This window comes from Elephas maximus, chromosome X (assembly GCF_024166365.1).
Source record: "Elephas maximus indicus isolate mEleMax1 chromosome X, mEleMax1 primary haplotype, whole genome shotgun sequence".
Taxonomy (NCBI): domain Eukaryota; kingdom Metazoa; phylum Chordata; class Mammalia; order Proboscidea; family Elephantidae; genus Elephas; species Elephas maximus.
In genome coordinates this window covers 36,039,272-36,062,612 of record NC_064846.1, presented here as the reverse complement: position 1 = coordinate 36,062,612, position 23,341 = coordinate 36,039,272, and the positions used below count along the sequence as shown (strand labels likewise).

Sequence of the window (23,341 nt, the reverse complement as noted above, 5' to 3'; positions counted from 1 at the left end):
TGGGGAAGGTACAACTCAGAAAAAAAGGATGAGAATTGTTGTACAACTTGAAGACTGTAATCGGTGTCATTAAGTTGTGCATGTAGAAACTGTTGAATCGGTGTATGTTTTGCTGTGTATATTCTTGACAATGAAAAACATAAATTAGAAAAAAAAAGTCTGCTGGTTCTTCAAAAAATTAAACATAGAATTACCATATGAACCTGCAGTTTCACTCCTGAAAATTACAAAACATTGTTGAAATAAATGAAAAAAGACATAAATAAATGGAAAGACATTTATGGTTCATGGATAGGATGACTTAATGTTGTTAAGGTGTGGACCTATATATTCAATGCAATCCCCATAAAAATACCACTTCTGGATATATACCCCAAAGAATTAAAAACAAGTATTCTAACAAAAACTTGTACATGAATGCAGCACTATTCACAGTAGCCAAAAGGCAGAAATAATGCAATGTCTATCAATGGATGAATGGATAAACAAAATGTGGTATATAACCATACAATGGAATTATTATTCAGCCATAAAAAGGAACAAAGTACTGATACATGCTAAAACATAGATGAACCTTAAAAAAAAATATGCTAAGTAAAAGAAGCCAGATACAAAAGGCCACATATGTATAACTCCATTTATATTAAATATTCAAAATAGTTAAGTCACATAGAGACAGAAAACAGATGAGTGGTTGCTAGGGGCTGAAGATTTCTGCCAACTTCTGCATCTGAAATTGATCAAACATACAATCAAGATGCATTGATAAGCACTGGTGATTGGAGTGAGAAAGTCAGAAACAAAACAGTTGGAAAATATGGTTTTTGTGATTGAAACGAGGTCAGAGATCACATGATAGAATTTTGCAAGACCAACGACTTCTTCATTGCCAATACCTTCTTTCAACAACATAAACGATAGCTATATACGTGGACCTCACCAGATGGAATACAGAGGAATCAAATTGACTACAGCTGTGCAAAGAGACTATGGAAAAGCTCAATATCATTCAGAACAAGGCCAGGGCCAACAGTGAGAACAGACCATGAATTGTTCATATGCAAGTCCAAGTTGAAGCTGAAGAAAATTAAAATAAGAGCCAAAGTACGACCTTGAGTATATCCCACCTGAATTCAGAGACCACCTCAAGAACAGATTTGACACATTGAACACTAATGACCAAAGACCAGACAAGTTGTGGAATGACATCAAGGACATCATACACGAAGAAAGCAAAACAAAGGGGATCTGTTGCTTTTATAGCTTTCAAAACTATTAAGTTTTAATTTGTCAACCCAGCACATTAGCAAGTGCATTCTTATATTCTACATCAAATAAAAAAGGTTCTACAAAAGAAAGGTTAGTGTTTTTTCTACTACACTAGACATAACTTCTAAGGACTGTTAAATATAAAAGTATACCATGTGCAAATACTTTTCGCAGAATCGATGTCTTTGAATTTGGTGTTGGTGAAGAATATACTATGGTCTGCCAGCAGAATGAATAAATCTGTCTTAGAGGAAATACAGCCAGAATGCTCCTTAGAAATGAGGATGGTGAAACTTCGTCTCACATACTTTGGACATGTTATCAGAAGGACCAGTCCCTGGAGAAGGACATCATGTTTGGTAAAGTCAATGAAAAAGAGGAAGGCCCTTGATGAGATGGATTGACAAGATGGCTCAAACAATGGGCTCAAGCCTAACAGTGACTGTGAGAATGATGCAGGACTGGACAGCGTTTTGTTCTGTTGTACACAGGGTCCCTATGAGTTGGAACTGACTCGACAGCACCTAACAACATGTGCAAATGCTGCTGTATTTCTGTAACTTAATCTGTTGGAAAAAAACAAGCCCTTTTTCTTACAGCAAGAAAAAATGAAAACAAATGAACAAAGTGTTAAATTTGAAAGAAGTGTTTCCAAGTGTAATCTGTTCACCATTCAAATGTAAAGCAAGGCTTTGTTTAGAAAATTGAAAAAAAAAACCATTAATGAAGCATTAGCAAGGACACTATATAAAGCATTAGTTATGCAAATTCCCATTAGTACTGCTCTTTCCTTTTTAATGAACAATTTGTTTGGGCAATTTTATGTAAATGAGAAGAGAACATGTTTATAACACTCCTGTGATTCACAGCATTAAACAAAGTGGTCATTAAAACAAACTAGAAAAAGCCAATGTAAAAAAAGATTTACAAATACTAAGAATAAAAAAGTAAACAAACCTCTCAACTTACTGACACAAAGGCCTAAGTACAATAAACTAATTTACTAAATTGTACACACACATAAAAGGTAAGAATTTCGAGAGTATGGTAGCGACACAACATGTTAAAGACCATTCATTCAGCAGACTCAGGAACTGGCTTCAAAAAAGCTTAAATTCTGGTTTGATAAATAATATAAGGTTCTCGAGGAGCATTTACTGAGAGATTATTTGGCCCAGAATTTAAAGTGTTAACAGAAAGAAAGGACATATCAAGTGCCATTAAAAAAAAAAGAGCATTTAATCTTTTATTATCCCCTCACCTTAAATCTAGATTTGTTTCATAATGACTTTCTGAAACTATTCAATTCTGAAAATATAAGTGAAACAATGTTTATACCATGTTTGGTTTGACTTTTTAAAAATATGACCTTTGGAAAGAGGCCCCAGATAAGTAAAGCATTACTGAAAAAGAAGAACAAAGTGGGAGGCCTCACTCTACCTGATTTTAGAACACATTATACTGCCACAGCAGTCAAAACAGCCTGGTACTGGTACAACAACAGATACATGGACCAATGGAACAGAATTGAGAATCCAGACATAAATCCATCCACGTATGAGCAGCTGATATTTGACAAAGGCCCCAAAACAGTTAAACGGGAAAAAGACATTCTTTTTAACAAACGATGCTGGCATAACTGGATCTCCATCTGCAAACAAATGGAACAAGACGCATACCTCACTGCATGCACAAAAACTAACTCAAAATGGATCAAAGACCTAAATATAAAATCTAAAACGATAAAGATCATGGAAGAAAAAAATAGGGACAACGCTAGGAGCCCTAATACATGGCATAAACAGTATACAAAACATTATTAATAATGCACAAGAAAAGCTAGATAACTGGGAGCTCCTAAAAATCAAACACCTATGCCCATCCAAAGACTTCACTGAAAACAGTAAGAAGATTACCTACAGACTGGGAAAAAGTTGTTAGCTATGACATTTCCGATCAGCGCCTGATCTCTAAAATCTATACGATACTGCAAAAACTCAACTACAAAAAGACAAATAACCCAATTAAAAAATGGGCAAAAGATATGAATAGGCACTTCACTAAAGAAGACATTCACGTAGCTAACAGATACCTGAGGAAATGCTTGATCATTAGCCATTAGAGAAATGCAACTCAAAACTACAATGAGATTCCATCTCACTCCAACACGGCTGGCATCAATCCAAAAAACTCAAAACAATAAATGTTGGAGAGGCTTTGGAGATACCGGAACACTTATACGCTGCTGGTGGGAATGTAAAATGGTACAACCACTTTGGAAATCGATTTGGCGCTTCCTTAAAAAGCTAGAAATAGAACTACCATATGATCCAGCAATCCCACTCCTTGGAATATATCCTAGAGAAATAAGAGCCTTTACGTGAACCGATATACGCACACGCACGTTCACTGCAGCACTGTTTACAATAGCAAAAAGATGGAAGCAACCAAGGTACCCATCAATGGATGAATGGATAAATTATGGTATATTCACACAATGGAATACTACGCATCAATAAAGAAGTGATGAATCTGTGAAACATTGCATAACATGGAGGAATCTTGGAAGGCATTATGCTGCGTGAAATCAGTTGCAAAAACAACAAATATTGTGTAAGACCACTATTATAAGAACTCAAGAAATAGTTTAAACAGAGAAGAAAATATTCTTTGATGGTTACAAGAGGGGGGAGGGTGGGAAGGATACTAATTAGACAGTAGATAAAAACTATTTTAGGTGAAGGGAAAGATAACACACAATACAGGAGAGGTCAGCACAACTGGATTAAACCAAAAGCAAAGAAGTTTCCTGAATAAACTGAATGCTTCGAAGGCCAGCGTAGCATAGGCAAGGGTTTGGGGACCATGGTCTCAGGGGACATCGAAGTCAACTGGCATAATAAAATCTATTAAGAAAACATTCTGCATCCCACTTCGAAGAGTGGCACCCAGAGTCTTAAAATGCTAGCAAGCGGCCATCTAAGATGCATCAATTGGTCTCAACCCACCTGGAGCAAAGGACCATGAAGAACACCAAAGACACAAGGTAACTGTGAGCCCAAGAGAAAGGGCCATATAAACCAGAGACTACATCAGCCTGGGACCAGAAGAACTAGATGGTGCCTGGCTACAACCGATGACTGCCCTGACAGGGAACACAACAGAGAACCCCTGAGGGAGCAGGAGAGCAGTGGGATGCAGACTCCAAATTCTCTTAAAAAGACCAGACTTAATGGTATGACTAAGGCTAGAAGGACCCTGGTGGTCATGGTCCCCAGACCTTCTGTTAGCCCAGGACAGGAAACATTCCCAAAGTCAACTCTCCAGACATGGACTGGACTGGACAATGGGGTAGAAAATGATACTGGTGAAGAATGAGCTTCTTGTATCAAGTAGACACATAAGACTATGCTGGCATCTCCTACCTGGAGGGGAGATGGAGAGGGCAGAAGGGGTCAGAAGCTGTCTGAATGGATATGAAAAGACAGAATGGAGGGAAGGAGTGTACTGTCTCATTAGGGGGAGAGCAATTAGGAGTATATAGCAAGGTATTTATAAATTTTTATATGAGAGTCCAACTTGATTTGTAAACTTTCACTTAAAGCACAATAAAAATTTAAAAAACAAACAAGGAAAAAAATGACCTTTAAGAATAAATACCTTCAGTATTTGTGGGAACTTTTTTTTACTCTTTCCCATACTCTCCCCCCACACTCCTACCTCATCACCAAACCACCACAAAAACAAAAGGGAAATTTTAAAGATAACAAAATTGGCAAATGTGAATTCATGAAATCTTTAGGAAGATTTTAAATCCCATGGCTTTATAACTTTCATATAATATTTGAATTTTAAAGATCTTCTTCAGAAACTTTTTTTAAATAAAAGTTTTATTGGAGAAAAATAGAACCACCACGTACACAGAGAAAAAGATCACAAAAATTCAACTGATACAGAACTGAAAGTCACGATTAACCAATATTGCTTGCAATTACTTCTCAATTTCTTAAAGAGCTCCCCTCAACTTGTTTAATAGTCTTGCCAATTTTCAACTGTAACAGCCTCAAGTTTTCAAAAAAATTAAGAGCCTATGGGAAGGGACCTGCTTTCAAGATAATGAAGGTGACATCAAGGGTCTCCTACTAACTACTGAGTCTGGCATAATAGTCTACACATCTCAGAGACCATCAGGATGAGTTAGAACACTGATGTAGACGGTCCAGTATGATGGAAGAAAAAAGAAAACAGCTGCATTTCCTTGTCAGATGAGTTCTGACAGGGAGCAGCTGAGCAAATACAGACACTAGCTGCTCAAAAAGAATTTGGAAGAAATTTCTAAATACTACATATAGCTAGACAACAGTGTACAAGTATATGCAATTAGAGAGGAACAGACAACATTTTTTTAAATAGCTGGCCACAGGAAGTAAGGAAACAATGGTAGACATACAGTCAAAAGTCTCCTTAGCTGAAGGTTAGGACCTGCGTATTTTTCTTAATGGCTCCAAATAGACAAAAAATACACTGTCGAAAAAGGCATTTAAGTAGTTCTGATTTACAGAACAACCAATCAAACATTTTCTGCTTCTCCTCCAAGATGAATTCCCTCCAAAGCTTCAGGGAAAAACAACCAACCAACCCCTCCCCCTCCCAAACAACAAACAATAAAAAACACTGATGGTGGAAAGAAGCCTTTTACACCAATTATCAATTGGAAGAACAATACTTTTGCTATTGTTAAAGTATGAACAATCCTGGGACATTCTCCTGAAAAGTAGGTGTGCACCGGCTATGAGAACTCTTCAAGCAATTTTCAATGGAAGAGGGCCATTATGACACAGAATTTGAAATCCCCAACCAGAGGGCGTGTGGGGAAAACAAGGGAAGACTTGTATATCTAGGGCTTATTTACCAACAAAGAGGAGAGTTGGGATGCTTCCAAAAAAACTTTGGTAGAGAAAATAGGAATGCTAAATCCTAGGAAGCCTGTAACAATCTGTAATTGGTCCAAGTTAAGAGAAAACTGTCTAGACAACATTTAGAGCCTAAGGTAAGCTGAAAAGCAGCTGATGGATTTTTGCTCCTGTAATAGTTTACAAAACGTGTTGATTTTGGTCTCTTTTGCAATTTTCATATTGTATTCATTTTTAATATGAAAAAAGAGAGTTGGATTTCTCTCCTATGACGTTCCTCTAGTACAACTGATCAGCAATCTTATATTTCAGCTATTTTTATAAGTACCTGTTAATCAGCACAGTAAACTCAGGTCTAAGCCATATACACACATCCCATACTCTTAAGTGGAAAATTTTAGGATGCGTTTTACTAGATAGTATGTAAGCAACAGCCCCCTACTTGAAAACTTGTTTCCAAGTAAGTTTTTTTCAAACATCCCTTTCAATGTAACAGAACATTACCTAGTAAAATATCAATAGCTATGACAACTTATTTTTCTTTTCAAGGGAAATCACAAAACAGGTGAACAACCAAGTCCAGGGTGGTTTTTCTATTTGATAAATACATCCAGAACTCTGTACAGTAAATAAAGTTTGCATGCAGTTTAAGTATCTTTAAATGACATTTTAAGCAAATAAATCTTTTGCTTCATAGTTAATGGTGTATAAGAATCCCCCCTCTTTTTTTTTAATAGTCATAGGGACCTCTTCCTCAGTTCCAAAGAGGAATCATGAAGACCAGGTACTTTCTTAAAAGAGTTTTCTGCACATCATACTAAATAACATGCAAAGAGTTCGACAACATTCTTTTTAAAGGTAAGTATTACTCTTTAAATGGGCATGTTAACCACTGAAAAAGTCCACTCAACTATTTCCATTACACTGTTTCATTTGGTCATCGGTAGTATAAAAGAAGTCAAATAATATAGGATTCAACAGGTTAGTTTATCCAATTGGCTAATGCATATGACATCAAATGCTCCACGGCCAACATTTTATGCAATATAGTTGTACTGGTTTGGATTTTCTTTATCTCTTTCCATGTAGTCCCTGTCAATTAAGGATTCTATTCTTTTCTTCAGATCAGCAGGCTGTAAAAGAAGACAAACTTTCAGTGCAAAGCTCATAATCGTTGGTCAATCTCATTTGACAACATCCCATTAAAAACAAGAAAAAACAGTTTTGGCTCACTGAATATTTTCCAGTTAACTTCAGCTTGCTTAAAAAATAAATATATTATAAGATCAGAAACCGTATTAGATTTAATGCATTAAATTCTAAATTTTTTAAAGAGAAAAGTGTAATGAAAATAAACCAAGTTAATAAAGGCTTTTATACTGTATACAAAACATACACTATACCATCTTTGTCATGTTGTTATATAATACTTAAAGGGATCTTCTCAGTACCAGGTACTCTTAGTATTCAACACAAAAGACTAATTTATAATTTCACAGGGGGAACATAATATAGTCTAGGGAAACAGAATGCTATTTAGTTTTGACAAGACAGTTTGAGAAGATAAAAAGATCTTTACTTCAGGCAAAAGTTCTCAAAGTTAGGTTGCAATTTTGTAAGTTCAATAAAAAGTGCACTGGGGCAATCATGATTTAAAAGAAACACTACAACAAATGTTTGTAGTATTCTTTTAAATACAGCAGTATCATCTCAAGTTTGGATCTTCATATTACAGGTTTAAAGTAAGATTTAACTGTTCCCTACTGTAAGTGATCTGGATTTCTACATCCTACTTGTGGTTTAAAGATGATCAAGAAAGCTTGTAGATTATCTTCATGATCTCATTTTTGGATGTGAAATATCACGATTTTACTATACGCCCACTATCTAGCTTATAAAAATAAAACAAGCTTGCTTGTCAATAAAGTTTTTCAGAATATGTAAAATGGCCACTTGATCAAGAGGGTTTCGAAAGGGGGAAAGTAGTTTGATGGGACACTCAAAATTTCAGCCATAATTTTATCCAATAATCCTGAGCCTTGAAAATCAAATAAATACATTCTATTAATTATAGTGAAAGATCTAGACTATCAGCACAATATTTATTACAGTAACCTCCTAGCTTCCCTAACGTCAGTGATCTCTCTCAGGCTGGAGGTAAAACAGTTGTCAGGCGGAGTATGAGGTGGGTGAGAGCGCGGCAATTAGCAGTACTAGGTTTGGAGAAATCCAAACCATATGAAGTTTTAGAGAGAGTCTACCTTGTATAATTAATAGCTATTGAGGACTTACTATGCACCAGGGCTAATGCTGTTTTTTGCATGCATGATCTTATTTAAGCTTCACAATCCTATGAGGTATATACTATTATTTTACCTCATTTTGCCAAAGAGGAAACAAGTTCAGCAAGGTAAAGAAATTTACCTAAGTCGAAAGCTAATAAGAACCTAACAGCCAGGGGTCTATCCATACTTTCTACCAAGTGTCTATCATCACAAGGGTTTGGGTATCTTCTAAACTTGGAAAACAGGCCAGTGCAATATCACATTAAATTTCTTTATCATTGAACAGTACACTGGGACATGTCTATTAACAACCAATTTCAGTTTACTGGACCTTTTCAGTCACTGAACCTTTCAAAAAGATGTCTGATGATGGTTAGCTATCTGTATAGTTTTTAACGGGACACACACACACACACACAACATATACCCATTACCCGTTGCCATCAAGTTGGTGCCGACTCATAGTGACCCTATAGGAAAGAGTAGAACTGCCTCGTAGGGTTTTCAAGGAGCAGCTCGTGAATTCAAACTGCTAACCTTTTGGTCAGCAGCCAAGCTCTTTTAACCACTGAACCACCAAGGCTCCATATACTACATACATATAAGTAATACGTATACAGTTACACATTATAATACATATTAGTTATGTAATTAATACATAACTATATATATAACTTACATAAGCTAACTAAACAGAAGTTTTTGCTCAATCTAAAATAACCAAATTCGTTAAAATACCAAGGTATGTCAAGGAGAAAAAAAGTCAAAAAATATATAGTGAATACACTTGAAAAATTTCAAAAACTGATTTTAGCAGCTACTTCTAGGTATAATAAGAGCTTTTATAAATTGTTTTCTCTTTTTGTCATGGCCACCTGCAGATGCCAACAAAGTTTCTTCTTGGAATTACGCACGTGAGCATAGAAAATTAAAACTTTTGTCCCTTCAAATGGTCTTGAGGGTTTAATCTATGTTTGTAAGCTTTGTTTCTGAAAATCGAATGTATTCTCTTTTATTCATAAACTCAATATGTAAACAAAGAAGTACCTACCTTTACAGGAAATTTCAACTGGTTGTACACTTCTGAAACAAGAAGATTGTGGCTAAGCGTCTTTCTCATTTTCATAATTCGAACAATCGCAGCATCAATTTGATACTGTCTGTCTTGAAATACTCTTTCTGTAGTACTTGCTTGTTCCTCAACCTAAAAAAAAAGTTTTAAAATTAACAATTGTACCTGAAGTTTAAACTTGGTTCTATTTACAAAAATTGTGTGTTTTAGGGACATGACACTACTAAATGCTTTAAATATATGAAATTCTCTAAATGGAACTTTATAAATATGGTGACAGAAAAAAACCCTACAAACAACTTTTCTTGTCTAATTACACTGTCCTGTGCTGACGAAGATGATGACAATATTAGTTAACAGAGAAACACAATGTTTGAGTTGCTTTTCTAGAAATAGAGATGGTCAATATGGAATTTACCATTTTCTTTTACTCTGTCCTCAAAATCTTCTAAATGTGTGTGTCAGTCACAAGAGATTGTCTGCCAGATTTCTGTATGACATTAGCTGATCTATAAAGTGATTGACTCTAACTATATTAAAGTGACTAACTCAAAATGTAGCACTAACTAGTTAAGCTCATTTGTTAGAGTCAAAGTCTTTCAAAAATTAACTCTGATTTTGAAAATATTGATTTTATAAATATCCATTAGAAAAGCTTATTACATTTGTTCAAGACTTATAGAAATTTAGTTATTTGGGAATTAGTTTACCAATCTTGACACTAAAGTAAAAATGCTAAATCTTTATTAACTAAATTAAAAGAACAGTTTCAGTTTTTTGTAGCCAGCTTCTTTCTGGTACAGCATAAATGTTGTAAAAGTAAAATACACAGTATTTTTTAAGGGAGTATAATGCTTTCAGTGTGTAAGTGAAAAGCACAGGAACTTGTATGAAAATACGGTCCCACATTAAAACTTTTTCTCAAGTAAATCTGTATTAAACTTTGTTGGAATTGAAGCAAGTGGTTTCAGAAATTTCTGCAGTTGTTGGTTTCCATAATAAAAGTATGTTACAAATTGAAATGGCAAAAATGAACAAAATATTCACCTTCATCATTAATCAAAAAAAGATACTAACTAAATCATTCAGATTTTTCACCAAGCAAGTTTGCAAAGATTTAAAAAAAGACAATCTTTAGTGCTGGTTAGGGTGTAGTAAGACAGGCATTCACATGCTACTGGACAGGGTTTACATTGGTTCAGCCCTTCTGGAACACAATATGGCATTATGTATTAAGACTCTTAAGATGTTCACACCACTGACTCAAAAAATCCACTTCCATGAATTTACCATAAGGGAGGGATCAGGAAGATTAAGATTTCGGTACAAAGATGTTTCTTGCAGTGTTATTTACAATACTAAAACTAAAAAATTATGAATTGCCCAACACTGGACAGTGGTTGAATAAGTTATAACACAGCCATATATATAAAAGAATATTATACAGCCATTTGTTATTTTTTGAAAATATTTACTGGCACAGAAAAATTCTAAAGAGCTAAAAAGTTAAATGAAAAAGCAGGATATAAAACGGTGTTGATTATCAGCTCAATTTGATAACCACCCCCCCAAAAAAAATCCCAAAATTAAATACTGAAATAATTAAGCCTAACATATGCACAGAAAATGTTAATGGTAGTGATAATATTATGCATAAAAAAAAGATTAAGTTTTTATTATGAACACATATAATTCCAGTGTATTAGGACTGGGAGAAAAGCAAAAGAAATACCGTTTCTTTCATCTGGATTTGATTGATCTTTATTCTGAAAAGTTTGTGTTTGAAATCATCATTACAAATGAACTTGTCACCATCTTCAATATCTTTGCCCTTTGGATTTTTTGCCAGAACTCTAGCTTTGCCACAAGCCAATGACTGCAGAGTTCTCCTTAACTCTCCATCCTCTGAAGAAGGAATAGCAGTTTAGTTGTTACTACTAGCTCATCAACGTGAACAGCTATGTTCAACCCCAATCTAACTTCCACCCCTACCCCTCTACTAAAACTGTTTCTTTTTTTCCCAAGGTTATCAATGACGTCTTCTTTGTCCTATCCAATTGGTTTTTTCCTAGTTGTCCTCTAAAAGATTCAATTATCATTTTATGTGGACAACTACCAAATCTTTAGAAATGACCTTTCACTTATTTCCAATCCAACATTTAAAGACCAACTCTACACCTGGCTGTTTTACCATCAACTCCAGTATGTCCAAATTTTTATTCGTCATCTTTCCCATAAAACTCTGTCCTCTTCAATTGTTAGTGGTGATACTACCAACCTACTCTGGGTGAGAAACCCTGGAATCTTCTTTTTAACTCTTCCTGCTCCTTCATCTCCCATCTATCTAGTAGCTGCTTCTTTAGAGATGGCTCTTCTCCATCCTCAATAGCCTCATCCTAGCCTAAATCCCTATCACTTTACGCCTGAATTACCCTAATCGTTTCTGGGCTGGAATTTCTCCAACCTCCAAGCTGCCCTGCATATTGATTCCAGGTAAATTGTCCAAATAAATCACTTCCATTATATGACACAACTGAGACCTTACAAGGTAGGTTTCATTCGCTAGATTTTTCAAGACTCCATGATCAGGCTCCACCCATCTTACTTATCTAACTTCATTTCTCATTATTCTATGCTGCAGTTAAATTCTCATGATTCCTACATCCAAGTCTTCTCTCCCAGTCTTTCTCCTTGCAACATATGCCTCCTCCATAACCATTCATGAAGCCTTCTCCCATTGTGCCAGTCTACAGTGATCTCGTTTTGTCCAACTCCTAACACTTCTAGTCAGTACCACAGATTGGTGTTTAATGGTTTTGAAATTATTCCAAATGTTATTTCCCTCTTTCCCCATGCATACATTAAGAGTCCTGAGGAGAGAGATTATTCCTCTGTACCCCCTAGAGCTCCTAAGATAGTGGTGTGCACACAGTGGACATTTAATAATGCTTTCTAATCGGCTGATTCAACACAAACCTATTCCGGTAGCGTGCTTGATCTCTTCTAAACTGAACTCCTCTCCCTCATTAAACATTAGCAGCACCAGTGTTTGAAAAAGAGAGACCTGGAGTTCTTTTTTACCCTGTTGGAGAAATAGTGTTTAGCCATCATTTTTTTAAAAAACACATGAAAAATAACTCAAATGACTAATCTCTTATAGGGAAAGCATTTTTCAATTAGTGGATTTAGAAACAGGGATTAACATTATCCAGAAAAGCCACCTGAGGTGGTAATACATTATGTTCAGCGCAGGGTTTCAGTGTGATCCTACCTAAAATAGGGGGAAGGATTAGGTGACCTTTTCACAGGTCCTTTTTAAGCCTTGTAATTAAAGCAGAACAACAAAGTAATGAAAATTAATAACTCAGCCCTATGTGTCATTACAGATATTTATCACAAGCGGCAAGAAATCATTATTTCAAATGCATTTTCAACTTCTTTGATGCGGATTAGTCATGAAGTGCTGCAGGAGTTTTTTGAAATTAGATATGGGCACTGTTCCCCTTAACTCCCACTCTATTCTCTCTCTCCCAGCAACAAGAAAAGAAGTTTCCTGTCAAGACGTGGCAACGGGAACTCAGCATCCACAGGTGGGGAAAAGGGTTATTGTTTTTGGTTCTGCAACAGGGTCAAATAAACTGTGGAAAACACCAGATACTTAAAACACACACAAAGCTGTGACTATTATCATGCAGATATTTAGGATAAATTTACAAAAACAGCAGCTTAAACCTTCAAGTTAAGAGAGATGAGCTCAATATTAAAGATGAAGATGATGAAAACGAAGTTTGGGACTATCTACTTACCTCTTTAAATTCTGCTTTTAGCACACAATGCCCTAGAGTTGATTGCCACTGAAGTTTCCGGCCACTATGTTTGCCTAGGTAAAACGTCTTGAAAATCTCCTGAAGTTTTACCATCTAAAGTAAATGAAACAAAGCTTTATTTAAGTTCTGTACCCCAATGCTGCTCTTTAAATTACCTCATGTGTACTAATTTCTGGAAACTTTTAAAACTATATCCAATGGTCCACTGATCACTTCAATGTAAGGTAATGATCTCCCAACCACCAAATCTAATGGTGTTTATCAGCTCCTAATACTTTTTGATCTCTCTGCAACATTTCATCATCCGCTTTTGAAACATTTCACCTCCAGTGGCGTCTGCCCCTCTGCACTATGCTGGTTCCCGTATCTCGCCATTGCTTCTGCATTGGTTTCTTTCACATGGCCCTCTTCCTGCTAAATGTGAGCCTTTTCTAAAGTTCTGTCTAAACCCTTTTTTCTTCCTATTCTCTATATTCTCCCTCAATTAGCTCATCTACTAGCTGGACTTCTCCACAGAGGGCTCTCAGCACCTACCTCTCTAGCCTTACCCTCTTTTCTAGGTTTCAATCCTGTGCTAGGTATTTTCCCAGGAGTTAGGATATAGGTTTGCTCAGACACCCATCATTCAGAAATTCCACTCCCAGGTGACTCATGGGCAGGAATTTTTGAGAGCTGGGCAGAATGATGGGTAGAATCTGGGGAGATGAAAGAAGTGTCAGGGAAGCTGGCCCTGAATCCAGAAACTTGGTGTCATTAGCTATGCTCTAAACTAGACACGGAAATAAAGAATGAGAGTAAAATATTAAAATAGTTGGCACCAGGTGTTGATGCGTTTACTGACACAAACTTTTAAAAGACATCTACTGTTTTTCAATGACAGGCAAAATAAAATGTCACGCCTATAACTCAACCCCTAATCAGTAACCCTTACCTCTGGTGGTAAATGGACTTCCATAGGCACATATGTCGGCCAATAACCCATTGTTAGGATATTCACAGTTAATTCAATATTCCCAGGTACATTCTGGTTCTGCATATACTATAAGAAAATCAACACACACTGAGATCTTATAATAAAAGTGCATGGTGTTTGTCGTTAACAATGGCCCATTTAAGAAGTTCCTCATAAAAATTACATGCAAGTACAGGCCATCCTTAAAACAAAAGGTTAACTATTAAGACGATTATAAATGAAGTCTATATTAAATGCACTAAAGACGTATATAGAGTAACACTTTGTTACGATGGCACAAAAGGATCACACGACCTAATTATAGTTATCTACTTAAATAATTTCTTACATACAGCTGGGCTGTTATGGGATCTCTTCTCTACTATTTGGAGACCCCCCCTTTTTTTTTTATATGGCTTGGAACACCTTGTAGCAACCCCCATTCCTCACCCCACCAGCCAGCCCAACTCTCCGGTTTTTCATTTGCTCCACTGCCTGTTTGCAGGGGATAACCTGAAGTGGAGAAGGAAGAGGGGAAAGGGCAAAGCAGATAAATCCTATTCTGTAGCTACTATAGGACCCATGATCCTACTACTGTGATCTTTCTCAAGCCTTCCACTCTCATTTCTCACCTCAGTAATACAGTGGTAAGTCACCAGAAGCTCAAAAAAAAGAAAATCTAACTTGCTACCACTATTACCTATGTTCTTAAATATTTTAAAACCACTTTCTATCTACATCTTCAAACCTGTGGCTCTAGCTTTTCATTCTCAGTGTCCCAGAAAGCCTTATACAACCACTTTATCATCTCTCCTCCCTCCCTCACGGCTACCTTTGAACACACAAATCACCAACAGTGATCAGGTGCTGGGGAAAGCCCTGTTCCCACTACCCAGCTACAGCTTTACTAGTACTGACTTCAGTTCAATGCATCTTATTTTTATTTTCAGTGTTCATTAAGAATTAATCCTAAAGTAAATCAAATATATTTACATTCCAGTAGTCATTTTTTTCCCTACTGTGAGTATCATCTACATTACTATGAAGTATTTACAAGAAATACATGTTTCTATTTATCCTCTTCAGTACAAACCACAGTAAGAAGTTAACTAAATATACGTAAGTTCAAGGAATTAAGTAAGAGTTTAACTCACTTTTACCTGTTTGAACTGAATCATGATGTCTTTAGAAAGTTCCATGTCTTTAAACATTCCTTCAAGTTTGCTGGTGAAAGCAGCTCCGCATTCTATTAAAGATGATTGCATATTTATAATATTTTCAAGTGGTAAGAAAAAGAATTTAAAATTGAAAATATGAAAAGTTAAACTTACTTTAGTATAAAATATGATCTGTAACTATTCACAAGAATAAAAAGAGATCCTCACTCCAAAGTGTATGCCCCACTAATTGAGTCAAATTCTTTAATTGTGTAGTAACTTTATTTACTATTTAGGCATAAGATAAACGGGAAACTTTTATCCAAAGAGAAAAAAAGAACAATATAAAGCACACAACAGCTCTGGATATGTACAATAGGTTGGAAACCTCATGAGCTTGCTCTACATTTTCATCATACAATGATTGACAAAAAGGGCAATCAGTTGAGAGTAAAAATTAAGCAAACATTTTCCCTTAGAAATCTAAGAAAAGGAACAGAAAGAATGAGAAACATACCATGTTTAAGCTTGGACAGCATCGATTTTTCAGCATCTACAGAAGCACTCTTCCCAACTAGCAGGCGCTTGGCTAAATCTTTCTTATAAAAGGCCTCAAAAACATCCTTGCCTACGTTAAATAATAAAACACAGATCTCATAATATTCCAACAGGAAGTGCTTAATAAACTGCACCGTTACTCCAAGTTATTCTACTTTATGCATTTTATCCAAGTTTGTTAAACCCAAGAAAACATAAGAGGTAGATTTTTGGGCCAGACACTTCAAAAGTTCTTTATTGTGAAGAATTAGAACTGCATTAACTTTTCTTTAGAAAAGCTTTAGTTGACTGGTAGCTTTAGCACCAACACTATAGAGATTAAATCAAGTAACAAAAATCGAGCCTCTTTATAGTAGAAAAGACAAGGCACAAGGCAATTAAGTAACAATCCTCTCAAGTATCCCCAATGAATTAAATGCAAGGAATAAAATAGAGTTTTAAATCTCTCACCTTCAAATAAATATTCCTTTCAGGTTGAATATACTTGCTAGTTTCCTGCTGAGTGTTTTATTTTAAAGGAAAAATATTAAAACAGTAACAAATACTTACCATAGATAAATCTAAATATGATCATAATTTTATCCAACATTTTTTCAAGTTCTTCATCTGTAGCTTCTTTGTTGCCTGCACGAAGCTTTGAATCTACATACTTAGCTAAAATGGGGGAAAATTTGTTGTTTAATGATCATGGGTATACATGATGTACTACACATACCCAAACAGGAGTATAATATATTCAGTTTTTCAATGCTTAAGAGGTATATATGCATTTTCTAAAGTCTCCAAACTCGGAGATTAAGTGACTTGTTCAACGCCACAGAGCTAATAAATACCAGAGCCTGAACTCAAAACCATGTCTTCTGACTCCAGATCTAATATACTTTCCACTGTATACTGATGTGTCTCATAAATTGAGAATGAATACCCTCGGGGAGTGAGAAGGGGGCATACAGCCCTGCTCTGGAATATTCAATGCCACCGAAAAACATGGTGCATCTTCCTGGAGTGTCCATTTCACACCAATGGTAAGCAATCTTAAACATTACTTTGCTATTAAAATAAAACAAATACATTATACGGTAGAATGCAAAGTTAGTAAGAACTGACATTAAGGGGTGCCTTTGGTGGGTAAACCAGAGAAGCACTGCAGTATACCACACTGTTACAATAAATGTGCCCAGACTATTAGGTTTATTTTCCTCCTGAATTTTTATCTTTCTAGTTGACAACTGTAATTTCTTGCTGTCCTTTTTTGTATCCCTAAGTGTTTCTAGAAATAACACCCTGCCTCACCTTTAAATTGTTGTAGACTTAGAAAACATACATGCTTATTTTAACTAAAAGTAAAAAGGATCCAATGTACTGTCTTACAAAGAAAAAACATCACGTTTGAAATGTAGGCTTTGAGATGTTCTTTAGCTTAAAGAACTTTACTCCTTATATCCAGGTTCTTAGAAACATTTTTCAGACTTGACATTACCAGTTAAAGTAATCCCAAATAAATGAAGCATTAGTATACTATAACCTCGTCAAAATTTCAGATTAACTCAGATTCTATGAATAAAATAAAAACATTTAAAGAGATGAAAAAAATGGACTCGAAAAATACCTATAAGTTCAGCAGGTTTGTTCGGTCTTTTGTTAATGAATGTTTCAAATGCTTCTTTCATGGCATTAATAAATTTTTCATTTTTCAGAAAGCAGATATCAATTATATGGTCAACCTTATCTTTAAAATCCAGCAATTCCTGAACCATGGTTTTATCTTTTTCAGGATTAATTACAATAGTGCTGCCAAAAGCCTAAAAAACAAAAGTTATCACTTTTTACTGGACTTACCATAAGAACAATTCCAAAATCATATTTTAAGTTGGCACACATACTTAGGGTCTTAAAAATAAAATAAAGCTGTTTTTGCAGTGAGAGCAAGAAAAATAAATAAAATATCCAGACTGATGCCATTCATTTATAATCACAAAAATAACAAGGAATGACCACTGGGTATACAATATCATAACAGGGTATTTATTATATAAGCTTCTAGATTCTTTTCCTTCTTTTTAAAGAAGTCAGCTTTGATTTTTTTTTTTAGTTTGTTTTTTTGAGCATATACACAGCAGAACATACACTAGTTCAGCAATTTCTACCTGTACAATTCAGTGACATTGATTACATTCTTCAAGTTGTGCAACCATTCTCATCCTCCTTTTCTGGGTTGTTCCTCCCCCATTAACATAAACCCATTACCTCCTGGGGTTCCTATCTAATCTTCGAGTAGCTCTTGTCAATTTGATATAATTCTTAAAAAGAGCGCAATGCTCAAGGCAGACACTGTTTCTTAATTAAGCTAAACTATTCTTTGGTTTTAAGAAGACTTCAGGGGATACTTTTGGTTTAAGGTTTAAAGAATACCTCAGGGCAATAGTTTCAGGGGTTCATCCAGTTTCAATGGCTCCAGAAAGTCTGGAGTCCATTAGAATTTGAAATTCTGTTCTGATTTTCCCCCCTTTTGATCAGGATTCTTCTATGGAATCTTTGATCAACAAAATGTTCAGTAATGGTTGCCGAGCACCATCCAGTTCTGGCCTCATGGCAAAGGAGGCAGTTGTTTATAGAGGCAATTAGCCACACATTTATTTCCTCCTCTTAACCCTGCTTCTCCTCCTTCTGCTATTGCTCCAGGTGAACAGAGATCAATCGTGCCTTCAACGGCCATTTGCAAGCTTTTAAGACCCCAGACACCATGCAAGGAACTAGGAGGTGCGACAAAAGCACTAACACATCATCAGGCCAATTAACTGGGATGTCCCATGAAACCATGACCCTAAATCTCCAAACCAAGGAACCAAATCCCATGGGGTTTTTGGTTGTGCATAAAGAGCCTCAGTAGCTGCTCTTTTTTTGTTGCTGTTGTAAATACACCTATCACACAACATTTGCCAATTCAACTTTTTACAGGTGTACAACTTATTGACATCAATTATATTAATCGCTCTGCAACCCTACCCTTAATCAATGGCAACCTGGCTTCAGTGTAAGAGTGAAGAAAAAAAAAAATCAGGGATCCAAAAAAAACTTCCTTCTTTTTCCACATCCAGTGCTGTAAGCGTTAAGAGCTAGAAACTACATCAGACATCAAGAAGGCAACTGTTTTACTTCTGATTTGCCACACGGTTATCATTCCCAGGTTGACTATTCTCAAAATTCCATTATTATTTTTTACTGAGATCAAACAAGTAAGAAATGCTTGCTGATATGCACTCTGGGTGCACAGATTATAAGCCATGAAAGATAAAAACCTCAGGTAAAGTGTTAATACCTTGATGTATTCAATCCACTGTTGCAAGAGAACCTGAACTCCACCTCGAACTCTACTGAAGAGCTGATACAGGAGAGATAAATCCTGGATTCGGTTTTCATCGAGGAGGTTATTCAAACCTGAATTTTTAAACATTTTGGCATCAAAAAATAATGAACAAAAGTGTCAGCTATTTTAATGAAATTTAAGTTAAATTATTACTGTGATACTGGTCCGAACTATGACTAGTCTCTGTGTGAGTTGTAATGTAGAAATTTGCTTTGAATTAAACAAATAAACAATCACTTTTATGCATAAAAATTAAATATAGTTACTTTGATCATTACAGAAAATAATACTAATTGACCATGTAATAATGGCTTATACCATTTAGCATGGAAGATCAGATGTTCTACCTTTATAAAAACTGGATTACATAAATATACAGTATAAATACCTCATATAAACAGTAGTTGTATTACTCTGACATTAGTGTATATAACCATATTTCAGAATACTGGGTATATGGCCTGTGGTATATCAAAAGCCATGCATAAATAAAAAAAAAATTTTTTTTTATTTAGGTCAAGTTAAAATGAGGTTCTAATGAATGTGATTTTCAAAATGCAATAATATTGTGTGATTACATTAAAATTCTAAAATACATCCATTTCATACAAAAGAAAAGATGGTTAGAAACAAAGTAAGACTCTTGCTACTTGTGGCACCGTTAAAGTAAAACTCCGAGTATATTCTACAATCACTTGGGATTAACAGAAGTGCTTAGTTTTTTTACATGCTATGAACAAACACACACTTTAGTGCAAAACGAATGCCTTTCCATGCTGTAGTCCTACATATACTGAGTCAAGAGTTCCCACTCTTTCTTTACGGGTGTTCGTGTATCTCTCTCAGTTCAATTGCTTTATCTGTCAGGTAAGGAATAGGCACCTTTCTGAAAGTTTACTGTTATAAATAGGGAGAAAGGGTGGTCTCCATCCTCAAAACTGCAGCCCCATGGAAGCAGGCTTTTAAAAGGGCAATCTTTTAACAAAATTTCTAACAAATTTTCTGCTTGTTTACTGCTACCATTTTAAAAAGAATCTCTTATTTACAAATTGCCAATTACCTTTTTGAAGAATTGCCGTTAAGTGTTCACCTAGAAGTTGTTTTTCTACAGTAGCAATTAATGACTTCCTATGAGAAAAAAAATTAGAATTAGTGACATTTGACTTTCCAGGAGATTCAAAGCCTCCCCTGGGGAAAAAAACCAAAACAGTTCACTTTAGGTTTCTTTCAATATTTCTACACTATGTATAAATTTACTGGTGCTCAGTTACTCTACTTTATGCCTAGGAGAAGGAAAACACTACATATTTCATAATTCGATTTACATCATGAAATAAATATTTCTATGGTTCGGTCTAAATGCTTTTTTCCACGTTTCTCTGCTTTTAGCTGTTAATATTTAGGAAAGCCCCAAAACAGGGTTTCTTCTATGAACGCTCGCTGAATTTTCATCAGTTTTAAGATTTAAAAGGTCCTCTAACAACACTGAAAAGAGAAACTGACAATTCCACTACAATAGTAGGAGACTTGAACACACCACTCTCAGAAAAGGACCGAACATCTACGAAAAAACTCAACAAAGATACAGAAGATCTAAAGGCCACAATCAACTTGACCTGATAGACACAGATAGAACCTTCCACACTGCAAAGTATACACTCTTTTCCAACGCACATGGAACGTTCTCCGGAATAGACCACATCTTAGGCCACAAAGCAACCCTCAACAAAATCCAAAACACTGAGACAATACAAAGTATCTTCTCTGAGCACACTACCATCAAAATAGAAATTAATAACAGGACGAGCAAGGAAAAAAAATCAAACACACGGAAATTGAATAACACCCTGCTTAAAAACCACTGGGTAATAGAAGAAATCAAAGATGGAATCAAAAATTCCTAGAATCAAACAAGAATGAAAACACATCATACCAAAACTTTTGAGACACAGCAAAGGCAGTGCTCAGAGGTCAGTTTATAGCAATAGATGCGCACATCAAAAAAGAAAGGGACAGAATCAAAACATTAGCTACCCAACTCAAACAAATAGAACACAGCAAAACATTAAACAGACAATAGATAGGTACAACTTTGGTGAATGGTAAAACAGTATACAATAATGAGGAAGCCAGCACAACCTGTACGAGGCAAGGTCATGGCAGCTCCATAGATGTATCCAAACTCCCTGAGGACCAAATTACTGGGCTGAAGACTGTGGGGACCATGGTCTCAGGGAACACCTAGCTCAACTAGCATCTAGCGTAACACAGTTTATAAAGGAAGTGTTCTACATTCTACTTTGATGAGTAGCGTCTAGGGTCTTAAAAGCTTGTGAGCGGCTACCTAAGATACTCCGCTGGTCTCACCCCATCTGCAGCAAGGGAGAATGAAGAAAACCAAAGACACAAGGGAAAGATTAGTCCAAAGGACTAATGGACCACAACTACCACAGCCTCCAGCAGACTGAGTCCAGCACAACTAGATGATGCCCAGCTACCACCATCAACTACTGTGACAGGGATCACAATAGAGGGTCCCAGACACAGTTGGAGAAAAATGTAGAACAAAATTCTAACTCACACACAAAAAAAGAGACCACACTTACTGGCTTGACAGAGGCTGGACAAACCCCGAGAGTATGGCCCCCGGATACCCTTTTAGCTCAGAAATGAAGTCACTCTTAAGGTACACCCTTCAGCCAAAGATCAGACAGGCTCATAAGTCAAAATGATAATAAACAGACACACCAGCCCAGGGGCAAGGACAAGAAGGCAGGAGGGGACAAGAAAGCTGGTAATGGGGAACCCAAGGTAGAAAAGGGGAGAGTGTTGACAAGTCGTGGAGTTGGCAACCAGTGTCACAAAACAATATGTGTATTGTTTAATGAGAAGCTAGTTTGCTCTGTAAACCTTCATCTAAAGTACAATAAAAATTTTTTTAAAGTTTAAAAGATCACATCAGCCTCTAATACTAATTTTTAGCTATACCCTATAAAAAAAGAGACAATAATCAAACCTCTGATTAACTCTAATGAACTAGAGAAAATAGCAACTTGAAGTCTGATTATGAAAACTACTGTTAAAATCTCAAATCACACCTGAAAATAGTTACTAACATGTTTTGGGATGGCTAAAGTGCCTTAAGGAGCCCTGGTGGTGCAGTGGTTTAGCACTGAGCTGATAACCGAAAGATCGGCAGCTCGAACTAACGACCTGCTCCTTGGGAGAAAGACGGGCAGTCTGCTTCCTTACAGATTCACAGCCTTGAAAACCCTACGGGGCAGTTCTACTACTCATTCCTATGAGTAGGAATTCGACTCGATAGCAGTGGGTTTGGCTTCGGGTTGGAAAGTGCTTTAATTAAGTGATTCAACAACACAGGTTAAGGCTATTAGTCTGAGCATGTAATACTTACTGAGTGGTCTGATCTAAATAAGTAATAAGTCTGTCTGCTTCTTCTTCTAGACGTTTGTTAACATGATGAAGATATTCAGGAACCTACAAAGATAGTTTTTTGTTATTGTTTTCCTCCCCATAAATCATTCAGAAAATTTCAAGTCCAAAAGATCCTGGGAGCAGCCCTGTCAAATGTGACAGGGTTGAATCACTGGTAAAATTACAGGTAGAGTTTATGATCCAGAATGCTGGCCTTTAAGAAGAGAGAAAAGAAAGGGGCACCTAAGTGAGAGAAGAGCATCACAATGTCAGGAAGATAACTGCAAAGGGCAGCTTAGGTTTTATAAAGTAAGGTTTATTTGAGAGACAGTGGATTTATTAATCATTATGTTTAAATACCTCTCTTTCTTGCATTAATTTTTGGCCTTCAGCTGCATAGAGTCGGTTAGTTTCTTCCAAAAATCGTTGTTCAAAAGAATCTTGATAAATCTGGGAGGGGGAAAAAATAAAGGAGGTCATTTATTTAATAAATAGTTACTGAATGT

The 23,341-nt window shown here is 36.0% G+C and overlaps 1 protein-coding gene across 5 annotated transcripts in view; it reads right to left on the bottom strand.

The window, feature by feature from the left end:
• Positions 1-209: 209 nt before the first annotated feature.
• The window catches only part of CUL4B (cullin 4B), a 98,776-nt gene continuing 75,644 nt past the window's right edge, over positions 210-23,341 (bottom strand). For 3 of the 5 annotated variants that reach the window (XM_049872498.1, XM_049872496.1, XM_049872499.1), the window contains 14 exons: positions 23,196-23,285; positions 22,816-22,898; positions 20,461-20,528; positions 19,353-19,471; positions 17,643-17,835; positions 16,583-16,687; positions 15,993-16,103; positions 15,473-15,564; positions 14,298-14,405; positions 13,346-13,459; positions 12,516-12,621; positions 11,272-11,444; positions 9,519-9,671; positions 210-7,315 (listed from right to left, as the gene is read on the bottom strand). In XM_049872498.1, coding sequence (XP_049728455.1) covers positions 7,220-7,315; positions 9,519-9,671; positions 11,272-11,444; positions 12,516-12,621; positions 13,346-13,459; positions 14,298-14,405; positions 15,473-15,564; positions 15,993-16,103; positions 16,583-16,687; positions 17,643-17,835; positions 19,353-19,471; positions 20,461-20,528; positions 22,816-22,898; positions 23,196-23,285 — 1,611 coding nt within the window. In that variant the 3' untranslated portion in view covers positions 210-7,219. The remainder of the gene's footprint in view (positions 7,316-9,518; positions 9,672-11,271; positions 11,445-12,515; positions 12,622-13,345; positions 13,460-14,297; positions 14,406-15,472; positions 15,565-15,992; positions 16,104-16,582; positions 16,688-17,642; positions 17,836-19,352; positions 19,472-20,460; positions 20,529-22,815; positions 22,899-23,195; positions 23,286-23,341) is intronic. The other 2 variants (XM_049872497.1, XM_049872500.1) reach the window with 1 other exon arrangement.